Below are 17,288 nucleotides of genomic sequence, written 5' to 3'. Positions count from 1 at the left end.
GAATAATTTGCAGGTTCTAATTTTCACAACACGGTGGGATCTCAATATAAATTCTGTTATGTTTTTATTTTACCAGAATTGTTCGCGAGACCTATTTTTAGCAAATTGTAGGCGATTCGCACAAAAAATTAGGTCTTCACGAACATTAACTTGTTTACAATAATCAATTTCCATGTTTTTTAGCTTGATTTGAAAATGGTGTGCAAAGAGCGCACCGAGAGCTCTGCCCACAATGACGCCTAGAAGAGTCACATAGTCACTCTTCTGAGCGTCATTGTGGGCAGGGCTTGCGGCACGCTTTTTGTGTGCAAATTTTTAAACTGGGCTAAAAAACATGGAATTTTATTAGTTAATACCAAACTAATAAACTTTTGCAAATTCTTTTAGTTGGTCTGGCCTCTGATAGTAATTACCGTCATTTCTGCAATTGCAACATGACCCGTAATGCCAGCAATTATAAAGTTAATCAATAGATTTTAGTTAATTAGTTGACTTAGCAAGACAATTATTACCTCAGCTAATGTCCGCCAAACTCGAGAGTAAACCTAGTGAAAACAGCATTAAACTAGAAGTTTGCACTCTTTATTCAAAACTCTGTTTCCACAAAAAAACATCACCCTGTATATTCTACCTTTCAAGGTGGCCCAATTTGATGCAAAGTGAAGTTCAAGCACACATTTTAGAATTCTAGAAGAAAATAAATAGTTATGTATTTAAGAAAAAAGAATAGTAAGAAAACACATAGGTTTGAACTTGCAAAAACTTTTTAAAGATAAATTCTAAAAATTTATTTATAAGTGCACTTTACATTAGGAGAAAGTAAATATGTATAGGCATATCTGATTTTCTATAGAACAAAAAAATATTTGCAACAATACCTAAACAGTCCTGGCTATCAAGATGCAGGCATACAAAGTTAACTTTACATGGAATATGTCATAGTGCCAAAGCCCACCTCAAGAAACCTTAAAAGTGGTACACCTTAGCACTTCTTATGAGTTGTGAATGCAAAAGCATGTACACTATTATTACAGTAAAACCTCGTTATAACAAAATGGGATATAACAAACTAATGGATATAACAAAGCAATCATAATTCCCCTTGCTTGCTAATATTGGGAAGAAATGGACATTGGCTATAGCGAACTAATGGTTATAACGAAATAATTACGACCGCTCCTTCAACTTTGTTATAACGAGGTTTTACTGTATAACGCAATTAAATGCAAAGGTGCAAACGAGCTCGACAAGAAAGATGAAAATAATCCCTTGAGAAGGGGAACAAGAGGGGGAACACGCGTGTTGGCGCACTGACTGGCGCTGACAAACACGCAGTGCCATTAGGTGGCCAGTCGTTGAAACTGACGCGCCGCATCAGTTTCAACAACCGGCCACCCCATGGCGCAGCGTGTCCAGCGAATGGGATCCTGGTCGATGCGTGCTAGCTAATGGGATTGAAGCAGTGTAAAAGGTGCCATGGCTAACCGGTGTATGGGAGCTGGCTTGACTTGGAGAAGGGTTTAAGAACCGTTTGGCGAGGTTTCAGACCTGATGATGACGAACCTGAGACCAGTTAATGCTTTCGCATTAAAAATTACAAAAACAAAAAGTTATTTAGATTCTTAATTTCAAGATGCAGGCAAAATGAAAGCTCCAATTTGCTCATCTTTGCAAGAGTTTGAAAGTATACTTACCCAATTGCACCAACTTCTGGTAGGTTTTGTTAGAAGTTTTGTTTGCACATCAATTTTTAGAGGGCCGTAGTTTGCATATATCATTTACCACTACAACATGGGCTTCATGTTTCAATATGGGTCAGGTTAACGTTCACATACCAAATAAGATTTACACGAATAAGATTTACTTTGCACACCTTGTAAATATTTGTGGAGGCATCATTCTCCCACAGAGTTCTAATTCTAGAGAGAACCTTCGTTGCCCTGTACTAAAAAGAAGTAAACACTAGGTTTTTAAATCAGAAAAAAAAGGTTCAAAAGCATCTAGATGTGGCTGAGCACTAAGTATATTTCTAAGCAATGGTAAAACGGTGTGGATGCTATAATCTGTTTCACCTTACAACGAACTGCAGTGGACGCTACGAGCCACCTGGCCAATCCGGTGCTGTGACAATACCACGTGATCATACGTCCCACACGTCACTGCACCCCTCCCGAGGGTCACGTGACACTCCCACAGCAATGAATTGGCTTCTTTAATTGCTCGCAGCGTACTCCATGGCTCGTCGTAAGACGAACCAGAGTACGTAGTAGGGAGCTTGACCAGCTGGCTTTCCAAGGAGCACCTCACTGTGCAAGGGTCGCTAGTGAAGCGACGGCGGCCCGGTGGGTGATCAGGCAGAGGTGAGCAGGTGGAAGTGAGGTGTGAGTGAGGAAAAAGCAGCAGCACCCAGTCTCTTTCCCAGCCAAGCAACCTCCGAGTAAACGGTAGCAGCAAACAGTCAGAGCCGGTGAGGTGGTGCTAAGTCGGGTTAGCCGCGGGACAAGCGGTCAAGGCAGAAACCAAAGGAGCCAGATGTATGTACTGAATTGCCCGAGGAACAAATCTCTGCCTACTTTTGGATCTGGGGACAAAAAGAAAAAGAAATTAAGAAAAAACAAGAAGCTTTTTTTTGTTCCTCAAAAGTAAACCTGACTCTATTCTCGGCAAATAAAGTTGGAAAAACGGGCGGAATTTGTAGCCACTCTTCGGTGGTTTTCGAATTTGAAAAACGAAAACCCAGGAAAGAACCTAGCTTAGCGATAGCTGGACAGTTACAACCAAAGAGAAAGGAAAAAAAGAAAAACTCGAAAATAATCTAGAGCTTCACCAGTTCACTTGGAGGTTTTTTTTTAGTGGGAGTTTGAAAGTAAGAGCCAAGGGCTAATCAAGATTACAACTTTTAGGGGTAGTAGGAAGAAGCAGGCAGAGACAGTAATAGCTCCAGGTTAGAAAGACCTTTATTCAGTACATACATCCTAGTCTAATTACCAAGTGAGTAAAGAACAGGACAGTCAAAGAGGGTCTTAAAAGCAAAGCAGGTTAATTCTAGTGGTGAAGCAAGAGCAACATGATGCACTTAGCACTGCTTCAGGCTCAACAGAGAGAAAAAGCGGAAGAGAGTTTTGTCCGTTTAACAGAAAGGGAGATGTACTTTGAGACAGTCCAAAGGGAAAGAGAAAGGAAGGACTCGGAAAACAGCAAGCGACACTAGAGTACTTTCGGAAATTCTCACTCATCGATGCTACTAATTTGGTCGGGCATCGTTCCCTTACTTACATGCCATTTGCCCCAGTGCCCTGTGGTAAGAAACGACAGGTGGGTTAGCAGCACGGGACCTTTGCTATCAGAAACCGTAAGGAATCGCGACGAGGAAGCAACAAGCGATGAGCAAGGATTCCCTACACAAGCGACAGCAGCATGCTGAAAAGCATGACAGCCAAGACAGTCTCTCGACCACGATCCCCAATGGTGTCACCCCCCGAGCCGACAGAGACTTCGCATGGACATCCACAGACTTTCACGGTACATCACGAGAAACTGCCCTTCCCCGGGATATGTTATCAGCCCTGTGCCTCACGTGTGAAACAAACTAGCGAACACTGATGATTGCAACGGGCATTTTGCCCACAAGACTTTTGCTCCTCTTTATCAGTCGTCACACTCCGAAAACATGTGAAAATCTGTACAGATGAGCAACTGAGAGTGATGGGAATTCAAAGTGTATGAATGTGAAAATGACAGCACAGAAAATAAATATTCGTCTGACTGCAACCAAATGACATGTCAGGCAACCTGCTATGTGAGCACTAACGCACACTGGCACAATGTCAGGTCTATCTCTACAGTCACCTATAGGTGCACTTTATACCCCAACATAAATCCTTTGTGTTGAAGCTCTACTTGAGGGTTCCCATGGAACGAAAAGTTGCAGATAAAACAAGCGAAGCACATACTTCCCTAACTACTACCTGGACAAAGGCTGAACTCGTATACCCTGTTCACCCTTAAGCTGAGGTTGCAGCCAATGCTACAAGCACGGGAGCTCGAGGTCACTGCTTTGAAGCTTTCTTTCGCAGAACAAGCGCTCGCGCTAGAAATGCATGTCTCAAAGCCAGCAGTGCGGGCTAGTTCGCACTTGTAGCTTCGGCTGTAATCCCAGCTTAAGGGTGAACACAGTATAGTAAAGGCAACTGGTAGAAAGCTAAGACCCTCATTCTCGTGTCTAGAGCCGACTAGCTGAGGATTGCTAAAGCTGCTTTCCAATCTTCAAGGTCCCACCATCCAGCCAAGACTAGTCACACACTGCTAAAATCTTCCCCCCCTTTTTCCTCTCACAAGTGCAGTTACAACAGAACGATGTGACAGCAGACTCCTCCTTTCTGCCAAGAGCAACACACAGTACATTTTAGGCCTATCTATGTATAAGTGCATCCTCAGTTCCTTTTTCGCCCAATCACCCTGTTCCGATGACTATCCAAACCGCTCTGTAAGTACACTTCTGTGGAGAGGGGACACAGACAATGTTGCAGCCATGAAGGCCAGAGGGGAGGAGTGGTTAAGAAAATAACTTTTTGGCACCCACAAGAAAAGTATAAAAAATAGGTCATCTGGAAAACAATGCAGTTCTGATGGCCAGAAAAAGTAAATAGAAAAGAACACTGCCACGGACTCACTTGCTCACCTCTACAAAACATGCATGCACCAAGCAGGTGCCATTAATGTACACGGCTCAATATTTACACGGCGTAAGCTACAGCTGCATTCAGAGGAGTTATCGCGGCCTCAATACTCGAGTGAAAGCTAAGAGTCACGGCACTGCCGTCACAGCAATAACGCCCCAACAAAAACGGTAAATGAAACCATCATCCACCAATGGTTTTTTCTGGGGATACAGCCCCAGAGAGAAGGGGTGTGGAAGTCTGCCTAGAGCCCAGATTATCCAAGGAATCTACACAGAAAAATTAAAACAGCTCCTGATTAAAAATAATTCAGAGCTCTGACAAGCTACTCTAATTTTACTACCTGCAATCTCCACTTCTTTTAGTTTTAAAAAACTTTACCTTCAATAATAAAAAAATTAGAAAAAAAAAAAGGTGTACTAACTAAGAGGGGAGCTGAAACGGTTTTTGAGTTTGAAAATGCTGGGAGTTCAGATGTAGGTGCCTTAAAAATAGTGCACACAAAGTTTTCTGTTTCTTTCTTCAATGCCATTAGTAGGAGCGAGATGAAGTTTTTCTGTAGCTTTGCTGCCCGCGGAGCTCAGGAGTGGAAGGCAGGAAAGAGAAAAACTAGCAAAAGGGACATCATCGAAGGTGACAGATGACCCTTGCTCGCCTTTCAGCTCACTCCGAAATTTAGCAAGGATATCACAATGCCTGGGACAGATGAGAAAGAGGCAGCAGGGAGGTTTGACACATGCCCAATGGCATGTGGCAATTGCTGCATGTTTTACCAAAATTCAAGCAGCTAACACTAAATCCTGCCCAACTTTAGTGCGATACCCAAAGGCAAGACTGTGTTTTTTTACAAAACGTTTCAGCTTCCTTTTCAGCAATTGAGCACCATGATCGCACTCACATTGAGCCATTCAAAAAGGAAGAATATAAAATAAAGTGTAAACAAAACATGCTGTACCCCAGAAGCACATCTTGCAACACTTGCTCACGTAGAAAGATATCAGCATACCACAGCACTGTGCACACTGTGCCGTAGTGCCGTAACGGCAGGTTAGAAGGTGTAACCAAACTGAATTTGCCTCTCAAAAAAATTTGCAAAAGTAGACAACCTGCCTCTCGAAACTGCTCAAAGCACAGGTTTGAGTTAACAGTCTCGGAGTGAACACTGCCACCAGCAACTCAAATTAGTCGGCAGAAAAACGAAAGGCAGTACATAGAGGTCTTCACACAAGAAAGGTTGTGGCAAAGGTGATACTTTGTCAGGACCTCTAAGTGAGATTACTCTACAGTGCAATTAGGTTTGCAATATGTCTATAGTGCAGTACCCTGCTAGCCAATGCCAGAAAACCCTGCTCAACTCAGTTACAGTAACTGCAACATTATGCAAAAAAAAAAGAAAACAAACTAAATCTGTGGATTAATTTTAGAAGTAGACATATCTTCCTCAACCTTCTGTATCCTTGAACTGATTGAAAAAAAAGAAAGAGCTTGAGCTTCTTCACAATTACCCACATCACTCAGGATATCGAACACATTTTAAACAATAGTTTCTTTTAGAAGTTACTCTCCGCCAAGCTGAGCTCATGTCACAACCTCCTACAAACCCCAGGTTTTTAAAACTAGTATTAAACAATAAAATATCCCTTAAATAAACCCAGCCAACCTCCAGCTAAGCTACCCTCACAACCTCTCACCCAAATCAACCACGCCGTAAGGTCCACGAAAGATTGAGGCACGAATTGGCCAGGGCATTTTGCCGGCGTTTTCTGCGGTCTGGGCGTACCGAGTCAGACCTGAGAGAAGAGGTTCAGCCGGGGCCAAGACCGCCTAACCAGCTGAGCGAAGAAGCCCGCCTTCTTGGGCGGGGCCCTCTTGGCCCCACCCCGCCCCCAGAGCGCCCTGAACCGCCGGCCACGCCCCTTCAGAGGGGGCGGAACGTTCGAGGGGGAGGGGGGGGCAGGGAGTGCAAGCTGCTCCTCGCTCAGGGCCTCTACCTGGGCCAGGTAGGACGGGGGTGGGGTTACCTGCAGTCCCACGCGGATCTTTTTGGTCAGGGCCCCCTCTGGGAAGATGGCTTGCACTTGGGGCACCACCGTGGAGCTGAGCATGCCGCCCTCGGGTCCCACAGCATGCACCTCCTGCCGGGTGCGGCTCACCACCGCAAAGTACTGCGGGAAGTCCGTCGTGAGGATGCGCGTAATGCGGTTGGTCTGCAGGTCCTCCAGGGCACTCAGTTCTGCGAAAGAGGCCGGGGGATGGGACTGCTTAGAGGACGGTGTCCAGAAGCACGGACGTCGGTGCTAAAGCGGAAGGGGGTTGGCCGCGCTCTACGCGTCGAGCTGTGAAACGAGAAAATCCATGGAAAAGCTGGACTGAAGAGACTATGTTCACTGAAAAGGTGAAGACGACAGGGTGTCCTTTTCAAATGCCCCTCTCCAGCACGTGCCCGTTGCCTTTCGCCGTGTTTTGACAGCACGTGCATGCTCGAAGCTGGTGGGACACCGAAGCATTGCGCACCACGGAAGCTGCTTCCTGTTGCTCTCGTAGTATCAGTGACCATAACCTAGAGGATGCCATGACACTGCTAATGCTGAATGTTGTGTCGTTCGAACGTTGACTATACAGAGACTTTAGAACTTAAGTGATTTCAGGTCCTCTGGTCCAGAATTCGTAAAGACTGACTCAAAAGGTGATAACCCACTAGCAATGCTCTGCACCATTGTATCGTTTCTACGGAAAACTGACATGAATGCTAAAATTAAAATATATTCTGGAAGTTCTACAAGAAAAGCACATAATGGTGCTTTTAAACTCTAAACCAACTGATTCGCTTGGCACCGAGCGAACCATACCTCCTGAATATGTTACTCACGCACTGTCAAAAAAGCCAAAGTTGAAGTCAAAAATTTTAAAAAAGGTTTTAGATGGACTGGTATAGTATTCATTTAAGATAGCCGACAATTATAACAATAAGAGCGATGTGATCGGCCCCAGTCATTTTGTAGCATTTCTCGGAGCAGCAAAAATAACTTTTCGAGCGCAAGCATACATTTAAATACTAGGGTAGGATTCGTGAGTAATTTGTATTTATTTATTTTGAAATAACTCTAGCCACCTATACGGTGTTCAAGGCAAAGGAAAATCACTACTACTGTAAATATAAAGCATAAAAAATGACTATGAGGAAACAGCTTGAACATCAAACAGTTGCACACAGACGGGACAGGACATACACAGAGTTGATTATCAACTATTTAATACTCCTTCTTCCTCCAGCACCTCTTCTTCTTACTCCCTTAAAGCATTCCACAATTGCAAAATAAGATGCATTTTTTTTAAAGAACAAAGCATAATAAGGAGTACATACATAAAAGGAAATCATAGACAAAATAAAAAGAAAAAAAAAATACCTACTACATTAACGAAAATTAAAAATTAAAAATTTGAAAAAAGATTTGCAAATGCCCAAGCAAATAGTTGATAGTCAGCTCTGTGTATGTCCTGCCCTGTCTGTGTGCAAGTGTTCAAGCTGTTTCCTCATAGACATGTACACATCGTGACACTGTTAGCGTGAACACGAGATCGGCGCATTTTCGCATTTTACCTCTAAATAGTATTAGCGAGCACGAAATGTTAACGCTTACATTCTTGAACTAAATGAGTTCTTTCCGTAGCAATAATAACTTGGATGACATCCTTTGGTTTCAAAAAGAAAAACTGGAAAAACCGGCAATCGCTTGTTTGCGCTAACAGTGTCACGCTCTGTACCAACTAGCTCAACTCAAACCGGTAATCCATAAAAAACGAATTTGCAAATGACAACAATGTGCAACAAAAAGGAAACCCTAAATGTTACACTTCCACGAAAGGTATATAAAATAAGTAGAATAGAATGATTTCAAGTGCCAAAATTGTGCTTTGTTTAAGGTTCAATGGTTGCAATAAATCAGTGCAATTTTTAATTCAGTTAAAAAACAGCTTTCACAATTCAATTATAAAAGGCAATAACATTGCATATACTGAGTTTGATGATGACAAAATTTCTGCATGCAACCAATAAATATGCACAAAAAAAAAAAAAATCAATCTAGCCAAATTTGTTTAAAGCTATTCCCAATCCACTGCTCAAGCTAACTGAGTTTTAATTTAATCTATTGACTGTGCCCGTGGAATAGGTGGAGGTCAATATAAAGGTGATCACTAAATAATGAATTTGCAATAAAAATAAACCTACAGCATAGCCTATATTAATCCCCTCTTTATACCTAAATACCTTTCCTCAAATTTTGACTTTGGAAAAAAAAAAGACTAGTGATGCACATTGTGTGACAGGATGTCATATATATATAGCCGCGATTTCATTTTGAAAATATTGTCTGAAAAGCAGAGTTGTCAAACCAGCATTCACAAACTTCCCCTTTTCTTCCCCTCCAATATCCGATACAAGCGGAAGCAGCACCCCAACTGTTTTTCCTTCTGCACGCGGGGGCGCTGCGGCGAAACGAGACACCCAGAACCACGACTTCTATTCTGCGTGTGTAACTTCAATACAGTGCACAAGCGTGCACTGAGAGGTGCACTCATAGGAGCTAATTAACCTGCCCAAACAGACCACAAGCAGTGGTCTGTTTGGGCAGGTTAATTAGCTCATCTCAATACGGCAGTAGGCCGTATTGAGATGACGCACAAAGATAGCGAGCGGGCCTACTCTTTGTTTTTTGCATTGCGACCCGCGCGTCCGATAAGCATCGCCGTTGAGACTACTTAAACAAATGTTCTTTCCAAAATAAACCCTAATTCTTGCAAGCGTAGTAGTTGCTCTCGCATTGGTCATACAGTGGTGACGAAGCACAGTCTAGCATGATGGCTTTCAGCAGCCAAATTCGAGAGTTTGACTTGAGCAGTAATCCTTCCTGAGAGGGACTCTGCTGTGCGGCTAACAAGCCCAAGGAAGAGTCCGACAAGAGGGCTGCGCTACTCAGCTGCTGTGGGCAAGAAACCTACTCCCTGATAGCAACCCTAGTCAAGCCTCTTTGACCGCCGGTTGTGGATTACAAGGTCATCGTCGACGCCGTGAAAAATCGCGTCAACCCGAAGCCGTCTGAACTGTACTCAAGGTACGTCTTTTTGAAACATGACCAGCAAGATGGAGAGTCTATCACTGACTATGTCACCGCCTTGCGTAAGCTGGCTGATAACTGTAGGTTCGGTGAGGCACAGTGTCCGCTTGACATAAAGCTACGCGACCGTTTGGTTTTTGGAATCGCAGACGGGCGTGGTACAGCAGCGAGTGCTGGCAGAAAAGAAATTGACATTTGAGGTGGAATACAAGCTAGCAGTCACATTGGAAACTACTGCTAAACAGCAAAAGGTCACGAGCAACAAATGGCAAGAGCAAGGTCATCAAGAAATTACCGCAAAAGTGCGCACGACGCCGAAAAACACGATAAAGAGACAGGCCGATAAGGAGCGAGATGGAAAACAGTCCAGTCAGCGTTCCGACTAATGTTGTTCTCGACTCTTCGGCAATCACGAAGCAATACACTGCAAGTTTAAGAACTCAGTTTTGTTTCAGCTGCTCGGGCAAGAAGCACATGTCTTAAGCGTGCCGAGCAAAGAAGAAATCACAAATGCAGCGAAACGTCGATGATGCTGCGAATCCAAAGACAGAGTATGGCGAGTGGTGGAACATAAGGCAAGTACCTAGCGCCTCCCCGAAATACGTTGCTATCATAGAAATTGGCGGTGAGACGGTCTCCATGGAAGTGGATTCGAAAGCGGCGCGTTCGATTATATGCCGCCAATGTTGATCACAGCCATGCGCTGGGGTTGGCAAGGCACAGGACACGCACTGAGTTCGTTCGGCTATTGTCACCATTGCAGCGATTGGACACGGGCCACTACCCGAATGCTTCTCGAGCTATGGATTATGATTTGTAAACGGCGCGTTGGCTTATGTGCTTAATAAGTTTAGGTTTCTTTCTACCCGCATGTCAATACCAAGCAGAGGGTGCCGGTCCATTTGGTCAAAGAAAAGAAAACATATTATCACGTTTGCATGTCTAATATTTCCCAATGACATCTGGATACAAGATAACGACTAGTTCTGCAACCTCCAAGACACGCCTACTAACTTCTGGTGTGCCATACCTTCTCCCTCGAAGCTCTCGTTGAGGACTTCCTGCACGGCCTCTTCGGACGCCTCCAGTGTGTGCTCTTTCCATGTCTCCCCATTGTCGCTCCGCAGGATGGTGATCTCGCGCTCCTTGCCACGCAGCGAGGCAAAGTGAGGCACCTCCAGGATCACGGGGCTGCACGCAAGGCCGGCAAGACTCAGGGAGGTTCGCAACTGCCCACGAGACCCAATTAAAGAAAATGCAATGCGAGAAACTAGAAAGTACAGGTTTGGCCAACAATCTTCATGTCAAATGGGTTTTACATTCATGTATTAACCCATATGTTTTGCATACTGTGAATTCTAAGAACCCCATCTAGGAGGTGTCACTATAGGGATAAAAGAAACTGAAGAGATGAGAAATTAACTCTAAGCACTATTTCTAAGTAATGCAAAACAAATTTTGTTGAAATCTCCTCTTAGACCTCTTTTTTTCCCTATATACTTGACTGCTGCCTTTATGTTGTTTCCTCTTTGTAATATTTTCTTTTAATGACATTTCTCTCTACTGTTGTTTAGACCAATTTATTATGGGGAGGCTTTTTGAGTATATATTTTTTACAATATAATACTTGGGGCAACCATATAGAGTGCTTCTCAACCATATAGGGAGCTTCGCTGGATCTCCCCAACAGGTGATCTGCCACTATTTACCAGCGGACAGGTCGGGGCTATTACAAACGAACCAAAGTGCTTGAGCCTCTCACTCATAGAAAGTGCTTCACAAGTCGGGGCTATTACAGACGAACCAAAGTGCTCGAGCCTCTCACTCATAGAGAGTGCTTCGCTGCGACCAGCAGACAGGGCCATTACAAGCGAACCAGAGCGCTTGATCCACTGGCCCCTTGGCAAGAACCACAGCCATGCATCCAATCTGCCACCATATTGAGTACCGCACAAGGGGAAAATGTGACCATCAATCCAATACCTCCTAGAAAGAAGGCCGTAGCGTTCGAAGTGGTTACATCACAATGTTGGAGAAGGAAGGCAATGGTGTTACTACGTGAGAAAATATCGCAAAATATCTCGCATCGACGTGAAAAAAATGTTTCTTGTCAAGTGGCACGGTGGTGTTTGTGCGCGTTTATGAGACATTAATATACATTCTAAAAGCACAGTCTTGTACATTTTATTATATATAATGTAAACGTAATATACAACGCGTTACCAAGGTTGAAAGTACCAAATTTATATTCATGATTATCCCCGTAATCGCGGGACTATGTGTAGTCCCGCAGCTCCCCACACGTTTTAAATGAACTGGCTCCGGTGCGACATTTTTTTCCCTCAAACGGGCTCCGATTCTGGCAAATTTATGTTGTGCGTGAGCTGCTAACTGTCTGAAAAGGTACGCGAGACATTTTAAAAGGAAAGGGAACCGAAAAAAATCCAGTCATCGTTGCAGGGAGTGAATACGAGCGAGATGGGTCGACAACGTTAAGCCTTTCGTCCCACATTGCTGGCGTTGCTCTCGTGTGTGGTTCTTTTGAGACTTCTTTCCTTCTTCCCGTCGTTTTTCTGTCGTCACCGCAGTCTTGGGTGGTTTTTTGTGTTCGCTTGATACTACAGCATTTATGTGGATTCGCGGAACAAGTCCTGCTACGGTTTGAGTGAGTCGCGACATGTGTGGCAACTAGTCAGCGATGACACTGGTCGATTATCGATAGACCTCTCTCTCGACAGAGAGAGACTTCTTGGAGCTCGTGTTCAAACGTTTTCGTGGCGGATATCACGGGACGTCTGGATACGATTGACAGGTGAAAAACAACTTATTTACGGACTTTCTTAGTCACGTAAAACGCAAGTAAAGTGCTGCAGTCGATTTTTTTTAAAATATATTTCGTGATAGAATGGAGTCTCGTTCTTCGTCGTTATCCGTGTGCCATTGCGTCGACATTTGTAAATATGCGTGGTAATATTCTAGTTTTCACTGGAAGGCGAATAACAAGTTTATGTGATTATACAAAGCGCATTGTTTGTGCTTGTGCATTTATTTATGCTGATGCTATTTTATTGCCTTTACCACGTTTATACTAGAATCTTAACTGTATTAAGGTAATAGTATTATTGTATACAAAATAAGTTATATTTTGTTCTAAGGCAGCTTGAGCCCATAGGAAGAAGTAAATTAGTTGACTGTAAATAGTAAGTTTAGTACCCCTGCCACCCGGAAAAGTTAACATATTTTCATTAAATGATATGAGATTTAATCAGCTCGTGGTCTTGAGTGATTATACGAGCGTCGCAAGCTGATTTGTCGATCCCATAATGTCATTAGATTGAAATTACATTAATTTTGCCATGTGGCCAGGGTATAATTCAAGAATTCAGTGACTGCACGTGATGACATCGCTTACATGATCGCAAGTGACACTTGTCTATAGTCTATACTCCATTTCACCTTGTGTTGTACCGCAGGAAAGGCTACAAGTGCGAGCTCCTTGCTCTGGGACAGATATCGGCGGCACAAGCTCTCGTGCATTAAGGGCAGCTGCCAACGCTATGAGCTCGCGCTTCTAGCCTTCACTGCGGTACAACATAAGGTGAAACGGAGTATAGCCGTGTCCGCGTTGACTACGTCTACCTGATTTTTAACTGTAATCTGTTTCGCTGTGTCCAATCACTGCATGTCTCGCCATTTTGTCGAAGTATTTCTCTACAAAATATGCATTCCTACAGCAATATTGCGTGACTATATGTTTTCAACTTAAAACAATCCTATTTTTCTATAGACGTCTTACATGCATACCTTGTGCCATTTCATACTGATTAGTTAGCGGTGTAAGTTAGTACGTCTTTTTTACAGGTTTTACTTCAATGATTATCTACATAAGCCATTCATCTTGCCACCTCATCGCATATCACCCCGCATCGATCAGTTGGCCTTCCATTCACTCGAAATAAAGCATTCCTTAAATCTTTTTTCCTGGCAACCTCTGTAAACTGGAACGGCCTACCCGAAGCCATTGTCTCTGTTCAAGACATTGATTTGTTCCACCAAATGCTAACCTCGCTATTTTTTTTTAACCCACTCCCTTATGTAATACCCTGAGTCAGGGTTCTTAAGAAATTTAAATAAATAAATAAAAAGCCGAAACTCAAAGTTGGTGATACTGGGAGATTACGAAAATATAAAAGGATTTTTGAAAAGGGTTACAAACAAAAGTAGACGTATTACAATTTAGTTGATATGAAAGGACAGAATATCCTGGTCACGATTTAGGAGCAGGACATGGTGAAATACGTTCCTACAGGGTGATTTTTGTATATAGTAGGTATTCACATTATTTCTTGAAAATCACTTTTCAAGGTTGTGGGTCCAGAACTCTCATTTTCTATACTGCTTATGTAGAAGCATGAAGCCGCCTTAGGCAGGTAGCACGATGTCCGAACCGTGTCAAAAGGAGAGGTGTCAAGGATAGACAAGATAGAATGGTGCAGATCAAGATCAACCAAAAGCTAACCTTTAGATCTTCATCGCTGCTAAGAAGGATCTTCCAGTAGCCTAGCCCTTCGTTATGTAAAGATTATTACTAAAAGTATGGAATACTAACCGATGTCCTATTTTAAACGAAATGAAACTCCCAATATTTCGGGCATTGTTGCGTGTTCTGACCAAGAGACCGAGCGGGTAAAGACCAGTTCATACATACAGCACAGTGCTACCTCAGCGTTATTAGTCAGTATTAAGGTGGCGATGCAAGCGAGTTGGTTCATGACTTCTTAAATTGGAAAACAGCGCGCAAAAAGACGAAGACGACGAGAGAAGAGCACAGGACAAGCGCTGAAAACTGAGCCCACCTAATGCTGATGCAACACTGACTGTGCACTTTTCTCGGTACACAACACCGACAGTGCTTACATAGCACCGCATCCGTGTTAAGTGCAAAGTAGCACAACCTAGCCTAGCGTCGTGTATTTTTGACAACTCATCACTGCAAGCCTCCCCTCCCTCTCCTCTTTGAGACAACAGGAGCACCCACCCGAGGAACTTGGCCCCGGCAGGCCCCACTTCGAGGATGCGGGAGGCGCAGGCCTCCCCTTCGAGGAGCGGAGGCGGGTGGGGCAGCTTCTCCTTGCGCAGGTAGCGGCAGGTGATGCGCATGGGCATCTGGGCCTTGCGGGGCGGGATGATGACCCGCACGCCGGAGTGGCGGCAGCCGCGCATGGCCCCGCCACGGGCGTCCACCAGGAAGCTCACCAGGAACCTGGTCGGAGAGCGGCGATGCAGCACGCGCGCCCCGAGGCCGCTGAAGTCCCGCAGATCCTTCTAGTGCAATTTCAGAACCTGCTCCCATGCGCCCCGCTTTTTCGTTCTCCCGGAACATTTAAGGGCTGGTTTGGACAGTTGCCTCGGTCGTGTTCAGAGCGACAGAAATGAGGGCAGCGACAAAGTTGCTGGGACAAGTGTTTGCCACACATAATGTGGCAAGAAAGGCAGCTTCGGGAAGCAATTGGCAGTCATGAACGTTTTAAGTGTCCCAATCATTGCCGTCATTTCGGCCGCTCTGGCAGGCACAGCCGACACAAATGTCTGAACCAGCTTAAGGCAATAAGTAGCATAGATGTACCATGTAGCAATGTGGTGGCAGAACTTAACCCTAAAACGGGTTCTTCTCGCTTCCTGACCAACAATATCCCGCTGATATTTCTTTCCGCACATATGTCACATACAAAAAAGCAATGCAGCATTCTGTGCATTTTATTAGCTTGATGGCTCGCGAAATCTAGTAACCTCTAGTCCATTCTAGCAGAATGAGCATGTTCTCTTTACTTTAACGAGTGGTGCTCCCCTATTATAGATATCCTCAACCTAGTCTTGGGGAATCTTCCATCACGTTGAACTTGAACCACACTTCTTTAAACGCAATAAAGAGTGATGTGAATGTGCTACATGGTAGTAATTATGAGGTCCTCGTTTAAAGATGCATGCACTGCATCAGAGATCAGAGAGCGGGAGATTACTGTGCCACTTTTCTTTTATACAGTGACCTTGGGTGTTATCGCACTGCTAAATCTGAGGTTCAACTCTGGAAATAAAAAAGAATGCCTACTGTTTTCCCCGTGGATCTTTTGTTTGTTTATATCTCAAGTAATGACTCGCGTAAGAAATCTATAACGTAACCAGTAGAAGCTCTCGCCTGGACAACAGGGTTTTGATAAATACAGTATAGACCACTTACAACGTAACCGTTTATAGTGCAGGACCGGGTATAACGCGGTTTTTTTAAACCACCGGTTCACCTCCCATAGAACTCCATGTAATTACATACCGCTTAAAATGCAGGCGCGTGAAGGGAAATACCGGTTATAGTTCGGTTTTTGGCACAGCCCGCCGACCGCGCCGACGACCGGAGCAGCGAGCTCGCTTCCCTGTGCGACACTAGATAACGTCGCGAGCCACAAGCTGCACTCGCGGGGCAAGGAGGTTGCTCGAAAACGCGGGGAGAAGCGAAGAGAGAGGCTTCAGTTGCCATAGCGACGGAGGGACGCACGCACGAGTCGTTCATGTGTGTGCATCCCTCCGCTGCGTTGGAAACAAAGAAACAAACAACCGCAACGACAGACCAATCGCAGGTCGAGAAGTGTTCGCGTGCGTTGCATGCCGGTGTGCCGGTCGCGAGCCAAACATGGCGTCGGTTGTGATCGTCGTCGTAGACGGCATGCATCTCATCGTTCTGCGTAAAAGCGCTATCCTTGGGCCCTAAACTCGTCAAAGACAAAGTTGGAGCCCAAAGTTCGCGGGGCGCGCTCATTGGACATCGGCGAAAGAAGCGCGAAGTCATCGTCCTGATAAGCCAATCAGTGCGCTCCTTCAACTTCGGCCCCAACTTTGTGTTTGACGAGTTTAGGGGCCCATGACGGTGAATTTTCGTTGTGTGTCGCTATGATAACCCAGCACGTACTAGAAGGGAAGATTTACCTACTCGTGCGGCGATGTCGTGACGGCGCTCTCAAGACGGCAGAAACGCCCGTGTCGTCGTGTTTGTTTACTTTGACTACAGTGGTGATTTCTAAGCATTTGTGTCCTCAAACATCGCCCGGATTTCTTATTTGGCGCATTTCATGCGTGTGCTAAAGTTCAAGGTATTACTGGCGCGTACCGTATGAAGGATGCGAATTTTCACGCGTTTTCATCTCCGGAGAAAAGTGATTAGGGTTAGCAATCCTGAACGCTCGCAACGTCCGTCCACAACCCGCGACGCCGTTAAAAGGCTGCGCCAGGCAAATGCCGCTCATTTCTTTCAAAATGTGTGACACACTTGAGACAGAACTGTACTAGTCTGGTGAAATAAAGACTTTCCTCAAACTAAGCTTTATTTTTCATCTAACATAAAATAAATTCTTTTAGAAAGGTAAGTTGCCTCATGGCATGTATTTTGGCCTAAAAAATTGATGTTTTGGTTATAGTGCGGTACCGCTTATAGTGCGGATTT

The 17,288-nt window shown here is 44.4% G+C and overlaps 1 protein-coding gene across 10 annotated transcripts in view; it reads right to left on the bottom strand.

The window, feature by feature from the left end:
- Positions 1 to 17,288, bottom strand: part of LOC8029528 (ankyrin-3) — a 225,125-nt gene that overhangs the window by 85,691 nt on the left and 122,146 nt on the right. For all 10 annotated transcript variants that reach the window (XM_042292344.1, XM_042292345.1, XM_042292347.1 and 7 more), the window contains 3 exons: positions 14,835 to 15,059; positions 10,827 to 10,987; positions 6,701 to 6,912 (listed from right to left, as the gene is read on the bottom strand). In XM_042292344.1, coding sequence (XP_042148278.1) covers positions 6,701 to 6,912; positions 10,827 to 10,987; positions 14,835 to 15,059 — 598 coding nt within the window. The remainder of the gene's footprint in view (positions 1 to 6,700; positions 6,913 to 10,826; positions 10,988 to 14,834; positions 15,060 to 17,288) is intronic.

This window comes from Ixodes scapularis, unplaced genomic scaffold (assembly GCF_016920785.2).
Source record: "Ixodes scapularis isolate PalLabHiFi unplaced genomic scaffold, ASM1692078v2 PGA_scaffold3__209_contigs__length_174095766, whole genome shotgun sequence".
Classification (NCBI taxonomy): domain Eukaryota; kingdom Metazoa; phylum Arthropoda; class Arachnida; order Ixodida; family Ixodidae; genus Ixodes; species Ixodes scapularis.
This window is presented reverse-complemented; position numbering and strand designations above follow the sequence as displayed.